The sequence below is a fragment of the Hyperoodon ampullatus genome (assembly GCF_949752795.1).
Source record: "Hyperoodon ampullatus genome assembly, chromosome: 10".
Classification (NCBI taxonomy): Eukaryota; Metazoa; Chordata; class Mammalia; order Artiodactyla; family Ziphiidae; genus Hyperoodon; species Hyperoodon ampullatus.
In genome coordinates this window covers 3,246,742-3,265,438 of record NC_136923.1, presented here as the reverse complement: position 1 = coordinate 3,265,438, position 18,697 = coordinate 3,246,742, and the positions used below count along the sequence as shown (strand labels likewise).

The following is an 18,697-nucleotide window of genomic DNA, read 5'->3' as shown; positions in this document are numbered from 1 at the left end:
AACACGCACACATGCACAGCAGTGCGACTCGTTGCAGCCCTGCGTGGTCCCTGTAGCGTGGAGAAACCGCTGTCTGTTCACATAGCAGCATAACGCACAAATGGGAATGGAAGATCTACAGCGTGCGAAACATAAGGTGGAATCTCACCGCCAGTGTTGAGTTGAAGAGGGTAGGTACCAAGGCGGTTCCCTTCGTATGAGTCCAGAGCCAGCAGAATTCAGCTGTGCTCTTAGAAGTCAGTGAACAGTGGTTTTCCTCTGGGGCAGGGCTCCTGACCAGAAGGGTCCACAGGAGATTCCAGGGGTCGTGTGCAGGTCACACTGTTTCTTGATCCTGGTCCTGGAAACAGAGCGTGTTCAGCTTGTGGGGGAAAAATTGTGAGTTGTGTGCTTACCATGTGTCATGTGCTCTTTGGTATGGGAATTATACTTAAAATGGTAAGTTAAAAAGATTCGTTTCAAGCCCAGAATGGAAGAGGGCCGTCAGCCTGTCCTGTCTTTCCTGAGGCAAGGTCTCAGTGACCTCGTGGTTCTCTTCTTGCAGGGAGGCTGCGGCCGGGGCCTGAGCACTGCAGCGGTGTCACGGTGAGGGCAGAGGCCCAGGGCTATACCGCACTCCTCGTGAGCTACAAGCACGGCCACATCCACCTGAGCGCCCGCATCACCATTGCCGCCTACCTGCCCCTCAAGGTGAGCCCCAGGCCCTGCCCTCCCCACCTTCCCTGATGCAAATTATCCATCTGCTCTGGTGAATGTGTGTTAAAACACTGATTGTTCAGAATAGCTTTTGGGACAGCTACAGAGGTGATTGTCAAGCTGAAATCAGGAGTACGGAGCAGGGGCAGGGCCTCCCTGGTGGCAGACAGTGAGTGCCGACAGCCTTGTGGATGAAATGATTCCCACAGGGATCCGCACAGAGGGGCTCCTGGTCCAGTAGACTCACCCTGCAGGGTCTCCACAGAACCCTGGGGTGGGGACATTGGCCCTGGCACGTGGTGCAGATTCTGGGGCCTGGGTCAGGTCTGGATGTGCCACTCACCTGATGCCAGGTAACCATCAGCGTCTGGGTCCCCCGTGCGTATCCGTGCAGAAGGCATTTAGCGTGTTCCTACTCAGAGCATGCTGCCTTTGTTTGACACCAACTCCCGAGTTCTAATCCAGGTCCAACACCAACTCTGTGACTTTGGCTGATGTAATTTCCCTGGGCCTCAGTTTCCCTGCCTGTAAATGGGGTTAATAGAGCACCTGCCTCCCAGGGTTGAGCTGAGCTAATGAACCAAGTGGGCTGAGAACCGTCCCTAGGAGGTATTGAGCGCTCAGGAAGGGTTAGCTGTTACTGTGTGAACAAAGAAGACCTGGCCCTTCCTCCAGGGTGCGGCCAGGCAGCCTCCCTCGGGAGGCCCGGGGAGCGTGGGCCTGCCCCTCCTGTGGGGTGGGCCTCCCAGGCTGGGCCAGTCAGCACTTGCATTTCCCGGGCACCAGTCCCAGCCGCTAGGATAGCTCTGGTCCCCTTGATTTAGGATGCATTTTCTTCTCCCCCTCAGCCATTAGAAGCAAGCTCAGTGACATAAGAATTCTTCATCGCTGCACCCCTAGCCCTGGGCATACTGCCTGATACAGAGCAGACCACAACCAAGGGTTGTTTTGGATTTTTTATTGAGATATAATTGATATATAACCTTGTGTTAGTTTCCTTAGTACAACAGAGTGATTCAATATTTGTATCTATTGTGAAATGACCACCACAGTAAGTCTAGTTAACATCCATCACCACGCATTGTTACAAATTGTGTGTGTGTGATGAGAACTTTTAAGATCTACCCTCTTAGCTTTCAAATATGCAGCACAGTGTTATTAGCTATAGTCACCGTGCTGTACCTCACATCCCCAGGACTTACTTATTTTGTAATTGGAAGTTTGTACTTTTTGACCACTTTCACCTGTTTTGCCCCCAATTCCTGCCTCTGGCAGCCACCAGTCTGTTCTCTGTTTCTATGAGTTTGTGGTTTTTGTTTTTTTTATTTCTAGATTCCATTTATAAGTGAGATCATAAGGTATTTGTCTTTGTCTTGGTTTATTTCACTTAGTGTGATACCCTCAAGGTCCATCCATGTTGTTGCAAATTTCCTTCTTTTTATGGGTGAATAATATTCTATTATATCTATATATGTATATCTATATATATATATATGTCACATCTTCTTTATTCATTCATCCATTAATGGGCATTTAAGTTGTTTCCATATCTTGGCTATTGTAAATCACGCTGCTATGAACATGGGGTACAGATTTCCTTTAAAGTAATTGTTTTTCTTTCCTTTGGATAAATGCCTGTAAGTATTTATGGGAATTGCTGGGTCATATGGTAGTTCTGGTTTTAATTTTTTGAGAAGAGTTGTTTAATTTAGAAGGAATGAGTGGGGAAATGTGTCCAGGGTTACCTAGTTAGGGCTGAATCCAAGGTCTCCTGATCCCCCAAACCAAAATATATATGAATACCTACTCATAGGTGCCGGTCCCTGCTCTAAACGTTAGGGGTACAACAGTGCAAAAAACCACACAGAGATCCTTTTCCTCATGAGCTGACATTGTAGCAGAGACAGAGGTAGAGACAGACAGTAAGTAAACTAATAAGTAATGTATTTTGTATATGCATGCCACGGAAAAAGTAAAGGTTGAAGGGGTGATAGGGAGGGCAGAGGAAGGAAACATGGCAGCGTAAACTTGAAAGGTCAAGATCGTGTCACTGACCAGGACCCTGGAGGTGAGAGGGCTCGGGGAGCAAGGCTGAGAGAAAACTGAAGTCCCTAAGATGGTAGCAGTCATCCTGGGGAGGCCCTGCCACAGCCAGCCGTGTGATGCAGCCTGGGTAGGAGGTTCTTCAGGACCCCTCCTGGGTGCTTGTCCAGATGACCACATGGTCTGATTATCTGGGTGTGTGGTGGAGCATCAGGGGCCAACCCCTGAGCTCACTGTCCCAAGCTGGGATGTAAGGATGAAGATAAAGTGGACATGTCCCCAATAAAGGTGGCTTCCTGACTGGAGGAATTATAGGGAAAAGAACAGGATATATGTCTTTCTCTCATCTTTCTTGTGCCTTGATATCTGTTAAGAGTAGGTGTATTTGCAAGTAACAAAACACAAAATAACAGTGGCTTAGTGAATAGAGAGTTTATTCCTCTTTCACATGAGGGGTTTCACACAGGTCTAGTGTGGCAGCTCTGTAGTCATCAGGGACCCAGGTTTCTGTCTTTCTACTTCATCATCCTAATGTGTGGATTTCATCCTCAAAGTTGCCTCATGCTCTAAAGTGGCTGCTGGAGCTGCAGCTATCACATCTGCATTCCATATAGCCAGAAGGGGAAAGAGCTCATCTCTCAGCCGAGTTAGTTTCCTGTAGTAGCCTTGTCAGAAGTCTAAAAGAGCAGCTTCCACCTGCACCTCATTGGCCGGAACTTAATCTGCTGGCCACAGCTAGCTGTAAGAGACTGGGGAATCATTTCAGCTGGGCAATTTACCACCCTAATAGAATGGAAGTTCTTTCTCTGAGGAAGAGAGGAGTGTGGAAACTGGAAAGGCAGCTAACAGTTCTTGTCCAGCCTGTGCTTGCCAGTTCACTCTGCAGACAGTCCCTGGTGCTTTGTTAGTACAAGGCTCAGGGTGGGGAGACAGATCTAAGGAAATATCTCACCCTCTGTGCCCTGGGAGGCTGCCCGTCTGTGAGGAATGCAGATGTGCAGACAAACACAGTGAGTGTAGTAGAGGTAACGAAGAGTCCCGTGGGCACGGGTCACCTATGAACGCAGAAGCAGAAGGAGAGTGTGAAGGCAGGAAGCTCGGCTGGTGGGGCACCGGAAGGAGTGTGTGTATCCCGGGGTGAGGCATGAGACTGTGGAGGCTCCCTGGGTCAGGTCGAGCGAGGGTTTAGATGCGTTAGGAGCTGGATATTCTCCTGCAGCAGTGGGCAGCGCATGCGGTCAGGGAAGGACAGTCACACCCATGAGACCCCTGCTGCTGGCGGGGAGGGTGAGTGGCCGTGTCTTGGAAGCACATTGTAAGGACGCCCCCCACTGGCAGAAGAAAGACCCTCCCCAGATCTTTCAGGTGCCACTCGCCAGCCCCCCACCCCACCCCCCCGGCCTGACTTACCTGTAACCTCTTCTGTCCAATTGGCCCGCAGACAGAGGGGGGCTGTCTTGCCGGTTCTCTAACTCCCTTCACGGCCAACACACCACTTCCTCTTCGGCCTGGTTGGCTGCAGCAGTTTGGGGTACATTGTCACCCTACCTGCAGGTTACCCTTTGGGGACCTGGAGTGCCAGGGTCTGGGGTCCTCGCCTGGCTCCTTCATCCCGGTGATGTCAGCGTGGACTGTGCAGCCTGGAGCCTCTGGGTCAGCCAGGTGCCGGGGTGGCAGGGGGGACTGTCACCTCTCACTGCCCCTCCCCTCCCCTCCCCTTTTCTCTGGATCCTGGACCGAGGCAGGTAGTCCATCTCCTGGAAACGCAGACTGCTGGTGCTAAGGGCCTCTTGATGACCAGATGCCCTCCTGTTTTGCAAACCAGGAAATTGAGTCCCTGAGAGAGAAGGTCTCGACTGCGATACGGGGCCCCTCCTCTCCTGCTTGGCCTGTTCTGGTATCTGCGTGTTGACACCCCCAGTACGATTTATCAGTGTCCTTCATTAGCCATGCTGATTATTAACCTACCTCCCTGGCATACGGTTCGGTGACACTTGTATGCCTGGATGGGAAGAGAATTACACAGCCAGGTGATAATTGATCATCCTCCAGCTTTAATTATAGGACATGTGGTACTTTTGCACAGTCTTTCCTATTGGGCTGATCAGGAAAAAATCCTCCTGCAAGGTTTACAGTGACCTGCTTTGTCCATAGCAGAGCTGTTCTGGTTGTGGTGACGAGACGGGTGAGAGCAGGGCATCTGGAGTCGGAACAGACCCGGGCCCGCCGTCTGGGTGAGCTTGGACGAGTTGCTTCTGCTTGCTGGGCTTCACTCTTTCCGTCTGCAAAATGAGGGTGACAGTTGACAGTAGTGGGGGCCATTTACTGAGCATATGCTACATGTGTGTTCAGGGCTTCCATTCATGCCCCCTTGAATCTGCGAGAACCCATGAGGCAGGGTTCTCATTGTACCCATTTTATAGGACGGGAGACTGAGCCTTATAGACATTAACCTGCTTAAGGTCACACAGCTGAGTGACAGCTTCATTGTAGCTTTGGGGACAGAGAAGCAAATGCACTTAAGAACACACAGGAAGTGATGGCAGGTAGTGAGAAGGGCGGTCCAGCTGGGAAGGGAGGTAACAGGTGACAGGAGGTCCTGCCTTGGACGGGGGAGCCAAGAAGGCCTCCCTGAGGAGGAGGTTTGCGCAGAGGCCTGAGTGAAGGACGGGAGCAGGCCGTGCAGCTGTCTCGAGGAGGGAGGGGTGGTCCAGGGAGGAAGGGCCAAAGGCCCTCATCACGTGCAGGAAAAGGGCCCTGTTGATGGTTTCTTTGGTGGGCATGTAGCAAGATAGAGTCTGGGGGGGGCTCCTTGGAATTGTGTGTGTGTACACACCTGTGCACACGTGTTCAGGGAGGGATGCCTGGAGAGCTAACTGACAGCAAATTCAGAAAATTATTCATATTGAAAAAAAAAAGTCAAAAGGACAGAATTCTCACTGACAAGTGATGCCCTTTCTTTACTAAGGGTTTAGCACCCAACCAAGGGGACCTGAGCCCCACAGGCCTCGGCAGATCATCACCTTGCCCCGACCTGCCTCCATCCTCAAGGGTATGTGACAGCTTAAGGCTGTCACGCAGTGACATTCCCTCTCCATACGGAGGTGCATCTGGCTGGGGCACTGCTCCAGGTCCAGGACTGTGGTGACAGCTGAGTGGCTATCAGTCTGTACCTGCGAGGGCTTCAGGCTGTTGGCAGTTGGGGGAAGCAGCCCCCATGGGGGTGAGAGCATGGAAAGAGCTGAGCGGAGCATCAGGGGTCTGATGAGCAGGTCAGCAGAGATGACCACAGCAGCGGGCTGGCAAACACAGTGGGCCAAAATGGAGGGAACAGGGGAGGATGGCACTGGCTGGGTAGGGGAGGCTTTGGCTCAGCCCAGGCTCATGACATCCCCACAGGGTCTCTGCTGCAGAGGGTCTGAGATGGGTCGTTGTGCCCTGATCTGCACGAACACTCACAGGGCTTTAAGGGGTCCAGGTGAGTAGGGCTTGGAGCCGGGCCTGGAGGTAACTGTCAAGTATTCTGTGTGTTGTGGGCATTAAGCTGTCAAGGACTCCCTTGATGTGGGTTCCTGGTAACGTCCACGTGCCTAGGACACTGGCGATTCTGAACGAGAAGTCACTCTGCCTTTGTGGACTCTGGTCTAATGCAGGCACAGCTTTTGTGTGTGCCCGTCTGTGCCCACTGCAGACATTGCTAATCAATCCTGGCTGCCTTTATTGCCAAGCACTGATTCAGCCTCAGGAGCACAGATCCCCACCCCCATAGCCATTACCAGCCAATCAGAGTTGGACCTTGGAGCTAACAGGTGTTTGCAACTCTTGGCCTAGAAGATACTGGGAATCACAAGAGGTTAAGGTCAGTTAGTCCAGGAAGAGGGGATTGATGCAGGTTTGGTCTTCTCAGCATTGAGATGATCAACCTGTCACAGGTAGAATCATTTGTTTCCATTTCTTCTCAGTTTTAGGGTTTGCTTTTTTTTTTTTTTTTCAGTACACGGGCCTCTCACTGTTGTGGCCTCTCCCTTTGCGGAGCACAGGCTCCGGACGCGCAGGCTCAGCGGCCATGGCTCACGGGCCCAGCTGCTCCGTGGCACGTGGGATCTTCCCGGACCGGGGCACGAACCCGTGTCCCCTGCATCGGCAGGTGGACTCTCAACCACTGTGCCACCAGGGAAGCCCTAGGGTTTGCTTTTTTTAACCTTATTTTTTGTCTGAGTTGTTTATGTGGTTCCCAAGTTAAACCTGTATTCAAAGTACACCCAGAAGCCTCACTTCCATCCCTTTCCTGCCTCTTGTCAAAAACTATTTTGATTAGTTTCCATTTTACAGTTCCAGTGTCTCTTTTTGCAAAAGTCAGCAAGAACGGTTATATGTTCTTATGCCCTGCCCGTTCCTCTCTTACTCAAAGGTAGTATGCTAGATATCCTGTTCGGTGCCTTGCTTCTTTGCTTGGAAAATAAAGAAAATAACCTGTAAATCTCTCCACATCCACATGGGAAGATCTTTGTTTGACATTCCATCCTATGGATAGACCACAGTTTACCTAACTAGGCCCCTGCTGATGGGTGTTTGTGCTGTTTCCAAGCTTTTACTCTTAAAGATAATACTGTAATGCGTAGCTCTGTGTGTATATTTTATATATTCGTGGAGGCATATCTTCGGAGTCCATTCCTAGAAGGAATGTTGCTTGGACAAGGGATAAATATGACTGTCATTTTAGTAGATATTGCTAAATTTCCCTCTGTTGGGGTTGTGCCATTTTCCTGCGGGATAGAACCCGTTTCTCAATAGTACTGTTTTTGAAAATTGCTGAGAGAATAGATCTTAAAAGTTCTCATCGCAAGAAGAAAAAATTGTAACTTTGTGTGGTGACAGATGTTGACTAGACTTATCGTGGTGGTCATTTTGCAATATACACCAATATCAAAACACTATGTTGTACTAATGAAACTAATATAATGTTATATGTCAATTATATCTCAAAAAACAAGTTAATTAATTTTATAAAAGAGTACGTGTTTCCCTGCAGACTCACCAGTAGTGTGTGTGCTCAGACTTTTGGATTTTTGCTAATCAGATGACAGAGAACTAGTATCACAGTGTAGTTGTAATTTACTCTTTTAAAAATATTTCAGTTTGTCTGTAAGGTCTTTCATTTCTCATGTGGTTGAGATCGCGCTGCAGATACAAAAGGAAACAGACATGCCTTTCCTTTAATGAACCTGTAGGCCAGTTGGGGAGACAGATGCCCAAACAGATCATTTCCTGGCAGGACAACGAGCACCAAGTAAAGCAAGGACCAGAGAGTGAGCCACCCCAGCCCTGGCAGGCTCGCCTCTCCCAGGGAAACGTTGACTCTTCCCCTCTTTTCTCCCACAGGCTGTGGACCCCTCCTCTGTCGCCTTGGTGACCCTCGGCTCCTCAAAAGAGATGCTTTTCGAGGGGGGTCCCAGACCCTGGGTCCTGGAGCCTTCCAAGTTCTTCCGCAACGTCACCTCTGAGGACATGGACAGCGTCAGTCTGGCTCTCTTTGGGCCCCCTGCCTCCCGGAGTCACCAGCAGCACTGGATCCTTGTGACCTGCCAGGTCTTGGGCGAGCAGGTGAGCGGGCGGCCACTCCCAGACCCACCTTGCCCAGAGCGAGGGATGGAAAGTCACGTCCCCCAAGCACCCCGCTGTGCCTCGCAGCATTATTTTATCTAACTCCTCGAGGCAACCCTGAGAGACAGCCGTGGCTGTTGTACCCATTTCACAGACAGGCAGACTGAGGATCAGGTTGGTGGGGTGATTGAGTGAGCACCATCTGGGCCTAGTGGGGTGCGGCAGTTGGGACCGCGCTACACACTGGCCAGTCCTGCCTCTCTTTCCACACCTGGGGCGATCTCTTGCTCCAGGGCGTCAGCACTCCCCACTGTCAAGTCCGGGTGGGATGAGATCGGGCTGGCAAAGTCGGAGGCCTCCAGGGTCAGGCAAGTATCAATATTATAAATGAGTGAGACTGCAGACCCAGGGTGGGCAGATCTTTTCGGTGTTTCAGGATGAGCCGAGAATCCCAATATTTTTTTCTGTGAAATCTTTTTTTTAGATTGAAATATAGTTGATTTACAATAGTATATTAACTTCAGGTGTATGAAGCATCTTGATTTTTTTTTTTTTAAAGCTGAAAACCAAAAAAATTAGCCTGGGTGGACTGAGCACAATGCACCTGTGATCCCTGCAGGGCCGGCATCGGCTGGATAGGGCAGCAGCTCGCCCCTCCGTTCCCCTGTGCCTGGCAGTCCCGGGCTCAGTCCCAGGGTGTAACCCTCCATTCCCAGGGTGCCAGGAAACAGAAAGCAAGGGGTGAGGAGGCCAGCGTGAATCAAGAAAGATAGGAGAGAGCCCATTTCTTGGGGGAAGTGAAGAACACCTTTCTGTGTTTGTTTACTAGTACAAAGCATGTCAGTTGATGTTAACACACACACACACACACACACACACACGCACGCACGCACGCACGCACGCACCCTCATGAAGCCGGCCACACCGAGACTGGCTTGGTGTGAGCAGAAAAGATGCACAGTGAGAGGCCCAGTTCCACTGGCTTCATTGTTTTTTTTTTTTTACAAAATCAATTGAAGAATAAGAAAAATAAAGACATAATAATAAATACCACAACGAGAATAAACTTAGTCAAAAATTAACGTAGAGAACTTTCTTATCCCTGGCTTGGCTCAGTCATCGGTATCCCCCTCGGACGGTAGGGGTTGGACCCTCAGCAGGGTTGCCCTGAGAGCCCCCTACCCTGGTGCTCTGGGGTTGCTTCCTGGGGTGTTTGGGGTCGCCAAGGACACTGCCCTCTGTCCTGCCTCGTGGTCAGGAGGCTGAGGGGCTTCTGGACCGGACTGTTCTGGCGTGTGAAAGTGAGTGTCACTGAGGGGCCGGGGGCCGCTCCCTCAGGACCGGCCGTGAGCCGTGTTGCTCTTAAAACGCGGCCCGGGCTTGACTTCTGAGGTCCCAGCTCTGAAAGCAAACATAAATCTCCGTGTCTTTTCTTGCACCTTTAATTTCCGTCTTTGCAGCCTCCAACTGAGCTTCTCTAAGAGCCGAAAGGAGGGCAGGGCTGTGGCTCCAGCACCTGCTCACCAGCCCCGCCCTCCGTACCCCTTAGCTGGTCCCTCCCCAAGGGGCTCAGTCCATCAGACACACTCTCCAGCGCCTGCACCTCGATGTGATGGGTGTCTTCAAGTCACTATGGATTCCTCATTCAAAACGCACAAGCTTGTCAAGTTGCTCATCAGCCTTGGGGTCTTCGTAGGGTTCCGGGAAGCTGCGTGGTGTTCCCCCGACCCACCTCTTCCTCGGGCCCAGGAGCAGGCAGTGGTTCTGTTCTGTTAGTAGAGGTCGCCAGGGCCCCTGTCGGAAGGTCTCTTGCGTGTTGAGGGAGCTCTCTCCTGGGCGTGTGTCGCTGGACCGTTGTAACCCGCTTGGGATGTGGGCATCACCACCATCCCAGTTCTGCAGAAGAGCACACTGAGGCCCGGGGGCTCCCAGTGGAGCAGGGACTCAGACTTGGGGTGTTTGACAGCTGCTTCTGCTCCTCCAGGTCATCGCCCTCACGGTGGGGAACAGGCCCAGCATCACGAACCCCTTCCCGGCGCTGGAGCCCGCTGTGGTGAAGTTCGTGTGTGCGCCGCCCTCCAGGCTCACCCTGGTGCCCGTCTACGCCAGCCCCCAGCTGGACCTGTCCTGCCCGCTGCTGCAGCAGAACAAGCAGGTGGTGAGTGGCCTTCTGGGGGGGCGGCGTGGGTAGGCCAGGTGACGCCCGGTGCTGCCCCCTCAGCCCTACACTCTCCTTGTCCCGTGGGCACTTGTCTGCGTGCGACACGTGGGGCCCGGGACCTGGAGGGGTGGGGCATCCCCTGCGTCACAGCTGCTGGTGGCAGCGCCCGGACTCTGCCGCCTCTCTGCGCGGGCACTTGGCGGTCTGTACAGATCTCGTCGCTTTCCTCTGTGGCTCGAGGCTGTTAAGGTGGGGTTCTTGTCTCAAGGCGGGAGTTGCAGAGGGAGTGGCTGGCTGTAGCCTTCTCCACAGTGCGGGGGCTGGCGCTGTGTTTCCAAGGTCACTGCGAGCAGAGGGAAGAAAGTCACTGGGGTCCCTGAGAGCAGGGATGTGAGGTGACAGCAGTCCAGCCTCCACCCCTGAGACCCTCGAGACCGGACGGCTGGACGTGGAGGATTTGGAAGCCCCCTGGTCAGGGTCAGGCATGCACACGCCCTGCTGGCCGGCTGCGGCCCTTCTCGGAAGGGAGCCAGGCTTGTTTCTTCTCATCTCTCAGCATACGTTTGTTGGATCTCACCCCCTGTGCCGGGCACACGTCAGGTTCTGGAACGCAGAGTAGCCAGGGCAGGCGAGGCTTGGGCCTCGGAGCCGACAGGAGGCCCACAGCAGACGTGGTGGATGGGCGGGTGGGAAGCCCTGTGGAGACAGGGGACCTCAGACTATAGGGAAAGGCCCCTGTGAGGAGGGCACACAGGCTCACGCCCGTGCTCGGGGTGCCAGCCAAGAGGGGCTAAGCTCAGGGTGCCCCAGGCAGGTGGAACAGCAAGTGCAAAGGCCCTGGGGCCAGCCCAGGGTCTCTGCATCCCTGCTGCCCACACAGTGATCAGAGCCACTGTGTGTGTCTTGTTCCTCGTCCCTGAGGGCTGGACCCACAGGCAGAACCTACGTCTGTCCAGCTCCAAGTCCGGTGCCTCCTCGGCAGCCCTGCAGATGCTTCTCTCCCAGCCCTAGCCTGCAGTCAGCCCTGGGGCGTGTCCAGCTGCCTGCCTGGGGCAGCGAGATTGGGAGTCGGTTCCTGCTGCTGTTTGGTCAAGTTGCATCCCTTTGAAGCTCTAGGGGAGGCGCCAGACTCCAGGGCCTGGGACCATCTGGCCCGTGCCTCTGGGCCTCCTGTCCTTGTGAGCTTAGTTCAGCTTTTCTCCCGCTGCTCTGGCGATCGTAGGGGGCTTCACTGACCCCTCAGCTCTGAGGCATGTGAGCCCCTCCGCTGGTCCCGTGAGGACTGGGGCCTCGATGGCACTGGTTAAAGTGAGGAGTCTGTGTGTGCGGCTCAGGGCCCTCTCCCCTGCCCCACGGACCTGCAGGGAGCATCCTCCTGCGGGAGGAGACCCGGGCTCAGAGCCCAGGGCCCCTCCGCAGGCTCGTTGCCATGGTGCCACATGCTTCCCGTCCCAGGCCTGGGTGTGCATGTCATGGAGCAGCTGATTGTCTTCCCTAAGGTGAAAATCTGTGTGTGTTCAGGAAAAGACGTTGGGGGCTATTGAGATGAATGTCCTGAAAGTTTTACATTTTAAATCACTTTTATGTACTCAACAAATTAGCCCTTGTGGAAAGAAAGACATCATGTAAGTCTGGGTGCTTGGAAGACCCGGCTTGCTGGGTCCACCGTGCGTGTGCCGGGGAGCCGGATTCAGGCCCGGCCTGAATCCCACCCGCTGTGCAGCTGCCTCCTTTGAGCGATGACAGTGACATCCAGAGTTACTGTGGGGGATAGCGGGACTGGACGTAGGGAGTCAGAGCGGGACCTGCAGGCCCTGAGACCACCCGTCACCTTCCCCCCACGATCAGTGCTCGGATGCTGGGACAGTCCCGCGTTCTGGCTTGCTGTCCTCTGGCTGGAATTGTTTCCCTCCCGAACCCGCAGCTCTTTATTCACACGTTACTTTCTCGGGGTGGGGGGCCTCCCTCAGCCTTAGGCCTTATCTGAAGGTCCCCACTCAGCATTTCCTACACGGTTCCCTTCTCCCCCTCCCTGCCCCCAAGCACCTCACATCAACTAATAATGTAGAATTTACGCACAGGCAGACCTCGGAGACAGCGTGGGTTCGGTTCCAGACCCTGCAGTACAGTGCGAATATCGCAATAAAACAAGTCTCAGGAACTTTTTGGTTTCCCAGGGCATACAAAAGCTACATTTATATTATCCTATAGTCTATTAAGTGTGCAATAGTGTTATGGCTCAAGAAACAACGTACAGACCTTAATTAAAAAGGACTTTATAGCTAAAATACGCTAACCGACCTCTGAGCCTTCAGTGAGTCATGGCAGTAACTTCAAAGGTCCCCGATCACAGACACCCTAACAAGTACATGTAATGATGATGAAAACGTCTGAACTATTGCGAGAATTACCAGAACGTGACCCAGAGACATGAAGTGAACAAATGCTGTTGGGAAAATGGCACTGACCGAATCTCTCGACACACGGTTGCCACGAACCTTCAGGTTGTAAAAACGAGGGATCTGCGAAGCGCAACATCTCTGAGCTGTGCCTGTACTCATTTTCATCTTCGTGAGTCTCTCTCTCTCAGGGCCCAGCTCGTGGTGGGAGCTCAGTGCATGGTGGATGGATGAGTGATCCAGGGACCCCTCCCCAGTCCCCCGCCCCCTGCCCTTATTCTGTAGACTCATGTGCCTGGTGCTGAGGACAGGGCTAGGGGGATGGTCAGGTCTGAACAGCGGCTGCTCCTCCAAAGCCCCCTCAGCTCCAGCCTGTTCAACCCCAGGCTGGCCAAACCTTCTCAGTTTCAAAGGAAAAAACAGTCAGATCCACGTGCCTCTTTCCTGTACTTAAACATGGGCTACTGGCTGAAGGAGCGGAGTCTGGCCGTCTGTCGGCTGTGACCTTGGGGTCGGCCCAGGGTTGTCTCTTGGCTGAAAGATGTCGGTCCGGCATTGAGTGCAGCTCTGCATTGGCTCTCGTGTGTCGTAGATCTTTGCTCAAACACAGAACTGCCTTGTGATCCATCCGTGCTGGGATTCCAGAGCCGCAAGCCAGTCAGGCGTGGCCCCTGAGATTTATGGTCTCACCAGGGGACCCTGAGGAAGATATATCTTTGCCACACATCCTGGTGCAAATCAGTTTCACTTTATATGTCTCCAAAGTCAGAGGCTGCCCAGGACATGTTTGCAGAGTCGGTCACTAGCGAGGCCAGGCACTAAAACGGGGCTGACCTGTCGGAGTGACAAAGTGGGACTGCACTCCGGCCTGACCCCAGTCCTCTGAGCTGGGCATCAGCCGTGCAGCTCACGGCCAGAAGGTGACAGGCTGGGGTTTGAATGGAGCTGCCTCCTGACTCGTGTGCTGGGGAGAGGCTGCACAGCGTCTGACGAGGCCAGTGGGCTTTAAAATCAGACCAGAGAGTTCCACCCCTAAACCTGTTTGACCTTGGGCAAGCAACTTAACATCTCTGAGCCTCAGCCTCCCCGTTTGGGGATGATGCTCTTGCCATTGGCAGGACCAGTGAACCTGCGAGCATGATTGATGCTTTGTTCATCATGCCCCGCCCCGGGGAGGAGGAGGAAGGGAAGAACGTTAGTTTTCCGCCCCGGGTCGCATCTGGGGGACACAGTGGGGCCTCTAGAATGCGCACCTTGTTCTCCCCGGCCACAGTCACAGCTCCCGGCTCGCCTCCACAGTGGTTGTAAACTCCTTTGCATCCCCAGGTGATTATGCTGACCTGCATTTAGAATTTGGGACCTGCTTTGGTCCAGAGTTCTCCGGGGGCGAGGGAGGTGGGAGTTTGCTGACTGCATCGGGTGGGCCAGGTGGGCTCGGCGGCAGTACCGACAGCCCTGCACAGTAAGGGCTCACATCTTGCTCACGCGGTGTGTGCATCGCAGGGGGCTGGGGGCCCCACTTTGTCATTATCTTCCTTCCAAGACTTGGGCGGTGGAGCGGCCCCCAAGTTGAATGCGGGCGGAGAAGCAGAGCTGGCAGATCACGTTCTGACCATTCAAGCTTCTGCCCCCGAACTGTCATGAGTCACTTGTCACATTTCACTGGCCAAAGCAAGTGATGCCCTCACTCCTGACTGCAAGGGCCAGAGAAGCCCAGTCCTTCCTCCTGGACCCATGCCTGGTGAAGTATGGATACTGCTGAGCTCAGGTTCCTGCCTGAGTGACACGAGCCAGGCCCCTTAAAATGCTCTCACGTGACCCTTATTTAAAACAGAGCCCTGGAAGGAGGATCTCGTACAATTCCCACTTCACGTGGAGAAACTCCAGAAAGTGGGTGGCTTGCCTGGGCGGAGGTGGGCTTGAGTCCGAGCTGTGGGAGCCGGGCGTCCATTCGGGCCGGGAGGGTGGGGTGAGCCACGGTCTGGGGGAATGAGGCCGCTCCCCCACGGGCCCTGGGGAGCAGAGGTGCTCAGGTGCGCGCAGCAGGAGGGGGCGTTTGGAGTGGAACCCTAGGGGCCTGCCGCTCAGCCGCCGAGGACCTCCGTCCCTTCCCGCCCCCGGGCCCGTCCTCACCCTCAGTGGGTGGGTGGCAGCCCCCATCCCCAGGCTGGTCAAGGCCAGCTGATAACTCGGCTCCGAAAGCTTTGCCATCCCAGCGGCTCTGGGACAGTTTAGGGTGTAATTGGCGTTCCTGTTGAACCACGAGGGGGGCGTCCTGGGGGGGCTGAGGTGGGCATGGGACGGGGGGAGGTGGCAGGGTCTGGAGAGGGGAGGCCTCGGAAAGTGCCCCCGCCTCGGCACTGCTGACGTTTGGGGCCAGGTCCTCCCTTCTTGGGGGGCTGCCCAGTGCACCCTGGGGTGTTCAGCAGCACCCCAACCTCTACGCACTAGATGCCAGTTGCGCCCCCTGCAGTGTGACAACCAAAAATGCTTCCAGACCCCGCCAAGGCCCCCGTTGAGGACCACGGACTGGAGCAGGAGGCCAGGTTGCATAGGGCTGGGGGGCACCTTGCTGGCTGGTAGTAGTGACCATCCGTTCGCGACTTGCCCCCCGCTGGCTCACCGGGACCCCTACGAGCTTACAAGGCAGCCGGCAGGTCCGCTGCACCGTGTGGTCAGGGGCGGCCCCGCCCAGGCCGAGGTGCAGCATAGCAGGTGACCTCGGCTTCTTGCAGGTTCCGGTCTCCAGCCATCGCAACCCCCTGCTGGACCTGGCCGCCTATGACCAGCAGGGTCGCAGGTTCGACAATTTCAGCTCGCTGAGCGTCCAGTGGGAGTCCACCAGGCCATCGCTGGCCAGCATCGAGCTGGACCCGCCCTTACAGCTGGTGTCCCGGGACGATGGGAGCGGCCAAAAGAAGTTGCACGGTGAGCCGGGTGGTGAGCGGTGGCCCCAGACAGACGAGCCGCATGCCGAGAGGGGCCGGCAGCTGTGGGTGGAGGGCTGGGACCCCCTCTGTCCGGAACTAAAGCTCAGGGAGCTTCGGGACTCTCCTTTAATCCTCACACGTCTGTGACGTAGGAATGGCCTCTCTGTGTGGGAGATGGGGAAACAGCTCGGGGCACACGGCAGCTGAGTCTCAAACCCCAGGTTGTGCACAGACCGGCCTGGCGCCAAGGCCCTGTGACGCTGCCATCACAGACCCCTCGACGGCCAGGAGCTGAGCCGTCTCCTCCAGCTCCTCTAAGCTGCCCCGGGAACCTTGCTCAGGGCCCGTTAACTCTTATGGTGCACACAGTGTAAACGAAGCCCATCACCTATTTTTAGGGCTGTGGGAGATTTAAAGCTACAAATTAGACAGAGGGAAGGAGGGGCCGCCTCACAGATGCAGCAATGGGGCCCAAACCCGACGCCGCTTTCTCTCCCGCACTCAGGTTTGCAGGCCATTTCAGTTCACCAGGCCTCGGGCACCACGGCCATCTCTGCCACTGCCACTGGCTACCAGCAGTCCCACCTGGACGTGGCCAGAGTGAAGCAGCCGGTACTGACCAGGGCCCTGGGGGGGCGGGGGGCCCTCCTGCTTCTCTTGTGCTGTGCCCGGCGTCCCAGCGTCCTGAGCCCCTCGCTGGGCTGCACCCTGGTCACCCACCACTCCCTGATCAGGGGTGCCTCCTCATCGGGCTTCCTGCCTCAGTCTCCCCCGCTGCACACCCTGCACGCAGGCAACAGGGGGATCCAGCTGAAAGGCAGAGGGGCCTCGCCACATGCCGTCTCTGGCGCACGCCTCGGGGGCCCTCAGGCCTTCGGGCCACAGCCTCTTCCCTGCCGCGGCCCAACTTACGGCCCCAGCTGAGTGTGCCCAGCTGGTTCAGCCCCATCCCCTAAGCCCGCAGCTCCCACTGCCTGCAACGCCATCCCGCTTTCCTGGGGTGCGTGTGAGTCGTCCACCCCGGGAGCCTGGAAGGTGGGATGGGGCGCCCACCTGGGCATGACTCCGGGAGGCCTCGCAGGGCTGTGGTCTCAAAGCACGATGGGTGTTACTGGGCTCGTGTCCCCGCCATAACGAGGTCCCGGATGGGGGGGTGTGCCAGCCCCTGGGGCCACTCGTCCTGCTCTTCTGGGGGAGGCCGTGGGCTGGCCTGAGGTGGCCCCCAGCCCCCCTGGATCTGACAGTGCTGGCTTTGCCCCTTCAGCACCATCCCCTCATGCCCGTGTCGGCCTCCATCGAACTCATGCTGGTGGAGGACGTGAGGGTCAGTCCAGAAGAGGTGGCCATCTACAACCACCCGGGCGTGCAGGTACAGCCTCCCCCCTGCTCCAGTAGCTGGGTGTGACCCCTGGGGGACCCCATGCCTCTGACACCAACCTGGCCCCTCCTAACAGGCAGAGCTGCATGTCCGAGAAGGCTCTGGCTACTTCTTCCTCAACACCAGCAGCGCAGATGTGGTCAAGGTGGCCTATCAGGAAGCCCTGGGCATTGCCACGGTGAGTGTGGGCCCTGCCCCTGCCTTCCTCTTCGTTTTAGTGAACAGATTGTTGTAGAAGCTGGCACTTAATCTCGGCTGGTGTGTTGAGCAGAGTCTTCAGATTCTCTGATTCACTGTTTGTGAAACTCACGAGCTACCTTTGTGGTTTGTATTCCATCTCCACAAACTACCCACACTGTAGTTACCTAATAATTATTATTATTTAATTTAATAATTTAATTTAATGATTAATTAATTTAAATAATTATATAATTATTATTATTACCTAGTAACAATATTTTCATCTTAATTGGTTTCCTTTCAATTAAGATGAAAATATTATTACATAAGTGCCAGTATAAGAACCATAAGGAAATTGCCTTAAAAGATGTATCAGCTTTTTCTGTTTCTCCATGTTCCTTTCCTGACCCTCTCCCTAGCTGGGCCCATGGTGTGGAAGAATTGAGCATTCTGCTCTTTTCAGTGCTTTTATTCTAAGGTTTTTTTTCTCCGTGTTGCTATGTAGGCTGGCTGATTATTTTCTCACAGTCATTTGTACTCAGCCATTCTCTCCTTGTAGAGCATTTAGGGTGTTTAATTTTTTTTATTTTTAACGAATCGCCCTATAATTATGACAAAGAGTAAAGGCAAACAGACACCAACGTCCTAAATGTCTGCATATTGGCTCAGTGAGTTATTATTCTGTCGTGAAAACTGAACTTTCTTTAAAAGGAAACTCTGACCACTGAGTGTGAGTGTCAAACCACTGCTGTGAGTCGCAATTGCAGGCAGCCAAGAACCAAGAGACCGTGACACCCATGCGGTGTCCTGAAATTGCAGCTCTGCTGTGGCCTTTGGGTTGCTCAGAGCCTAAGACCTGCTTTCCCCTGGTGAAGGCTGGTTGCCAGGTGTTGGAGGAGTTTTCCAGTCATCCCAGCACCAAGCGAGACTTTGTCCTGGACTCGAGAGAGGCGGGGGCACTCCGTGCTTGACGCATGGTGGGGGTTCCTGTGGTGCAGCCAGGGAAGCCAGGGGAGAGCCATCTTGCCATCCTGCCGCCCGCACTTGCTTTCAGCACTGCCCGTCTGTGCGGGGGAGCCCTCACCACTGGCGAGAGCACAAAACACGCATTCCAGGGACTTAGCCTTCGCAGAGACCTGGTTCCATAGTCTCCTTTCAGAAATACAGCCCGGCTGCCTTGCCCATGGTTGTGCAATAAATGTGTGTCCTAGCCGGGAATCAGGAGTATGTCACCTCACTCTCTGCAGGGTTTCCAGCCATAACTCCCCGCTGGTCCCTTTCTCTGACTTTTTTTTTTGCATCTGTT

The 18,697-nt window shown here is 54.5% G+C and overlaps 1 protein-coding gene across 1 annotated transcript in view; it reads left to right on the top strand.

The window, feature by feature from the left end:
• NUP210 (nucleoporin 210) overlaps window positions 1–18,697 on the top strand; it is a gene marked incomplete at its 3' end in the record, with an annotated part of 100,243 nt that overhangs the window by 49,079 nt on the left and 32,467 nt on the right. The window contains exons 14-20 of the mRNA XM_079713598.1: window positions 545–690; window positions 8,122–8,343; window positions 10,328–10,501; window positions 15,639–15,831; window positions 16,339–16,445; window positions 17,098–17,202; window positions 17,288–17,389. Coding sequence (XP_079569724.1) covers window positions 545–690; window positions 8,122–8,343; window positions 10,328–10,501; window positions 15,639–15,831; window positions 16,339–16,445; window positions 17,098–17,202; window positions 17,288–17,389 — 1,049 coding nt within the window. The remainder of the gene's footprint in view (window positions 1–544; window positions 691–8,121; window positions 8,344–10,327; window positions 10,502–15,638; window positions 15,832–16,338; window positions 16,446–17,097; window positions 17,203–17,287; window positions 17,390–18,697) is intronic.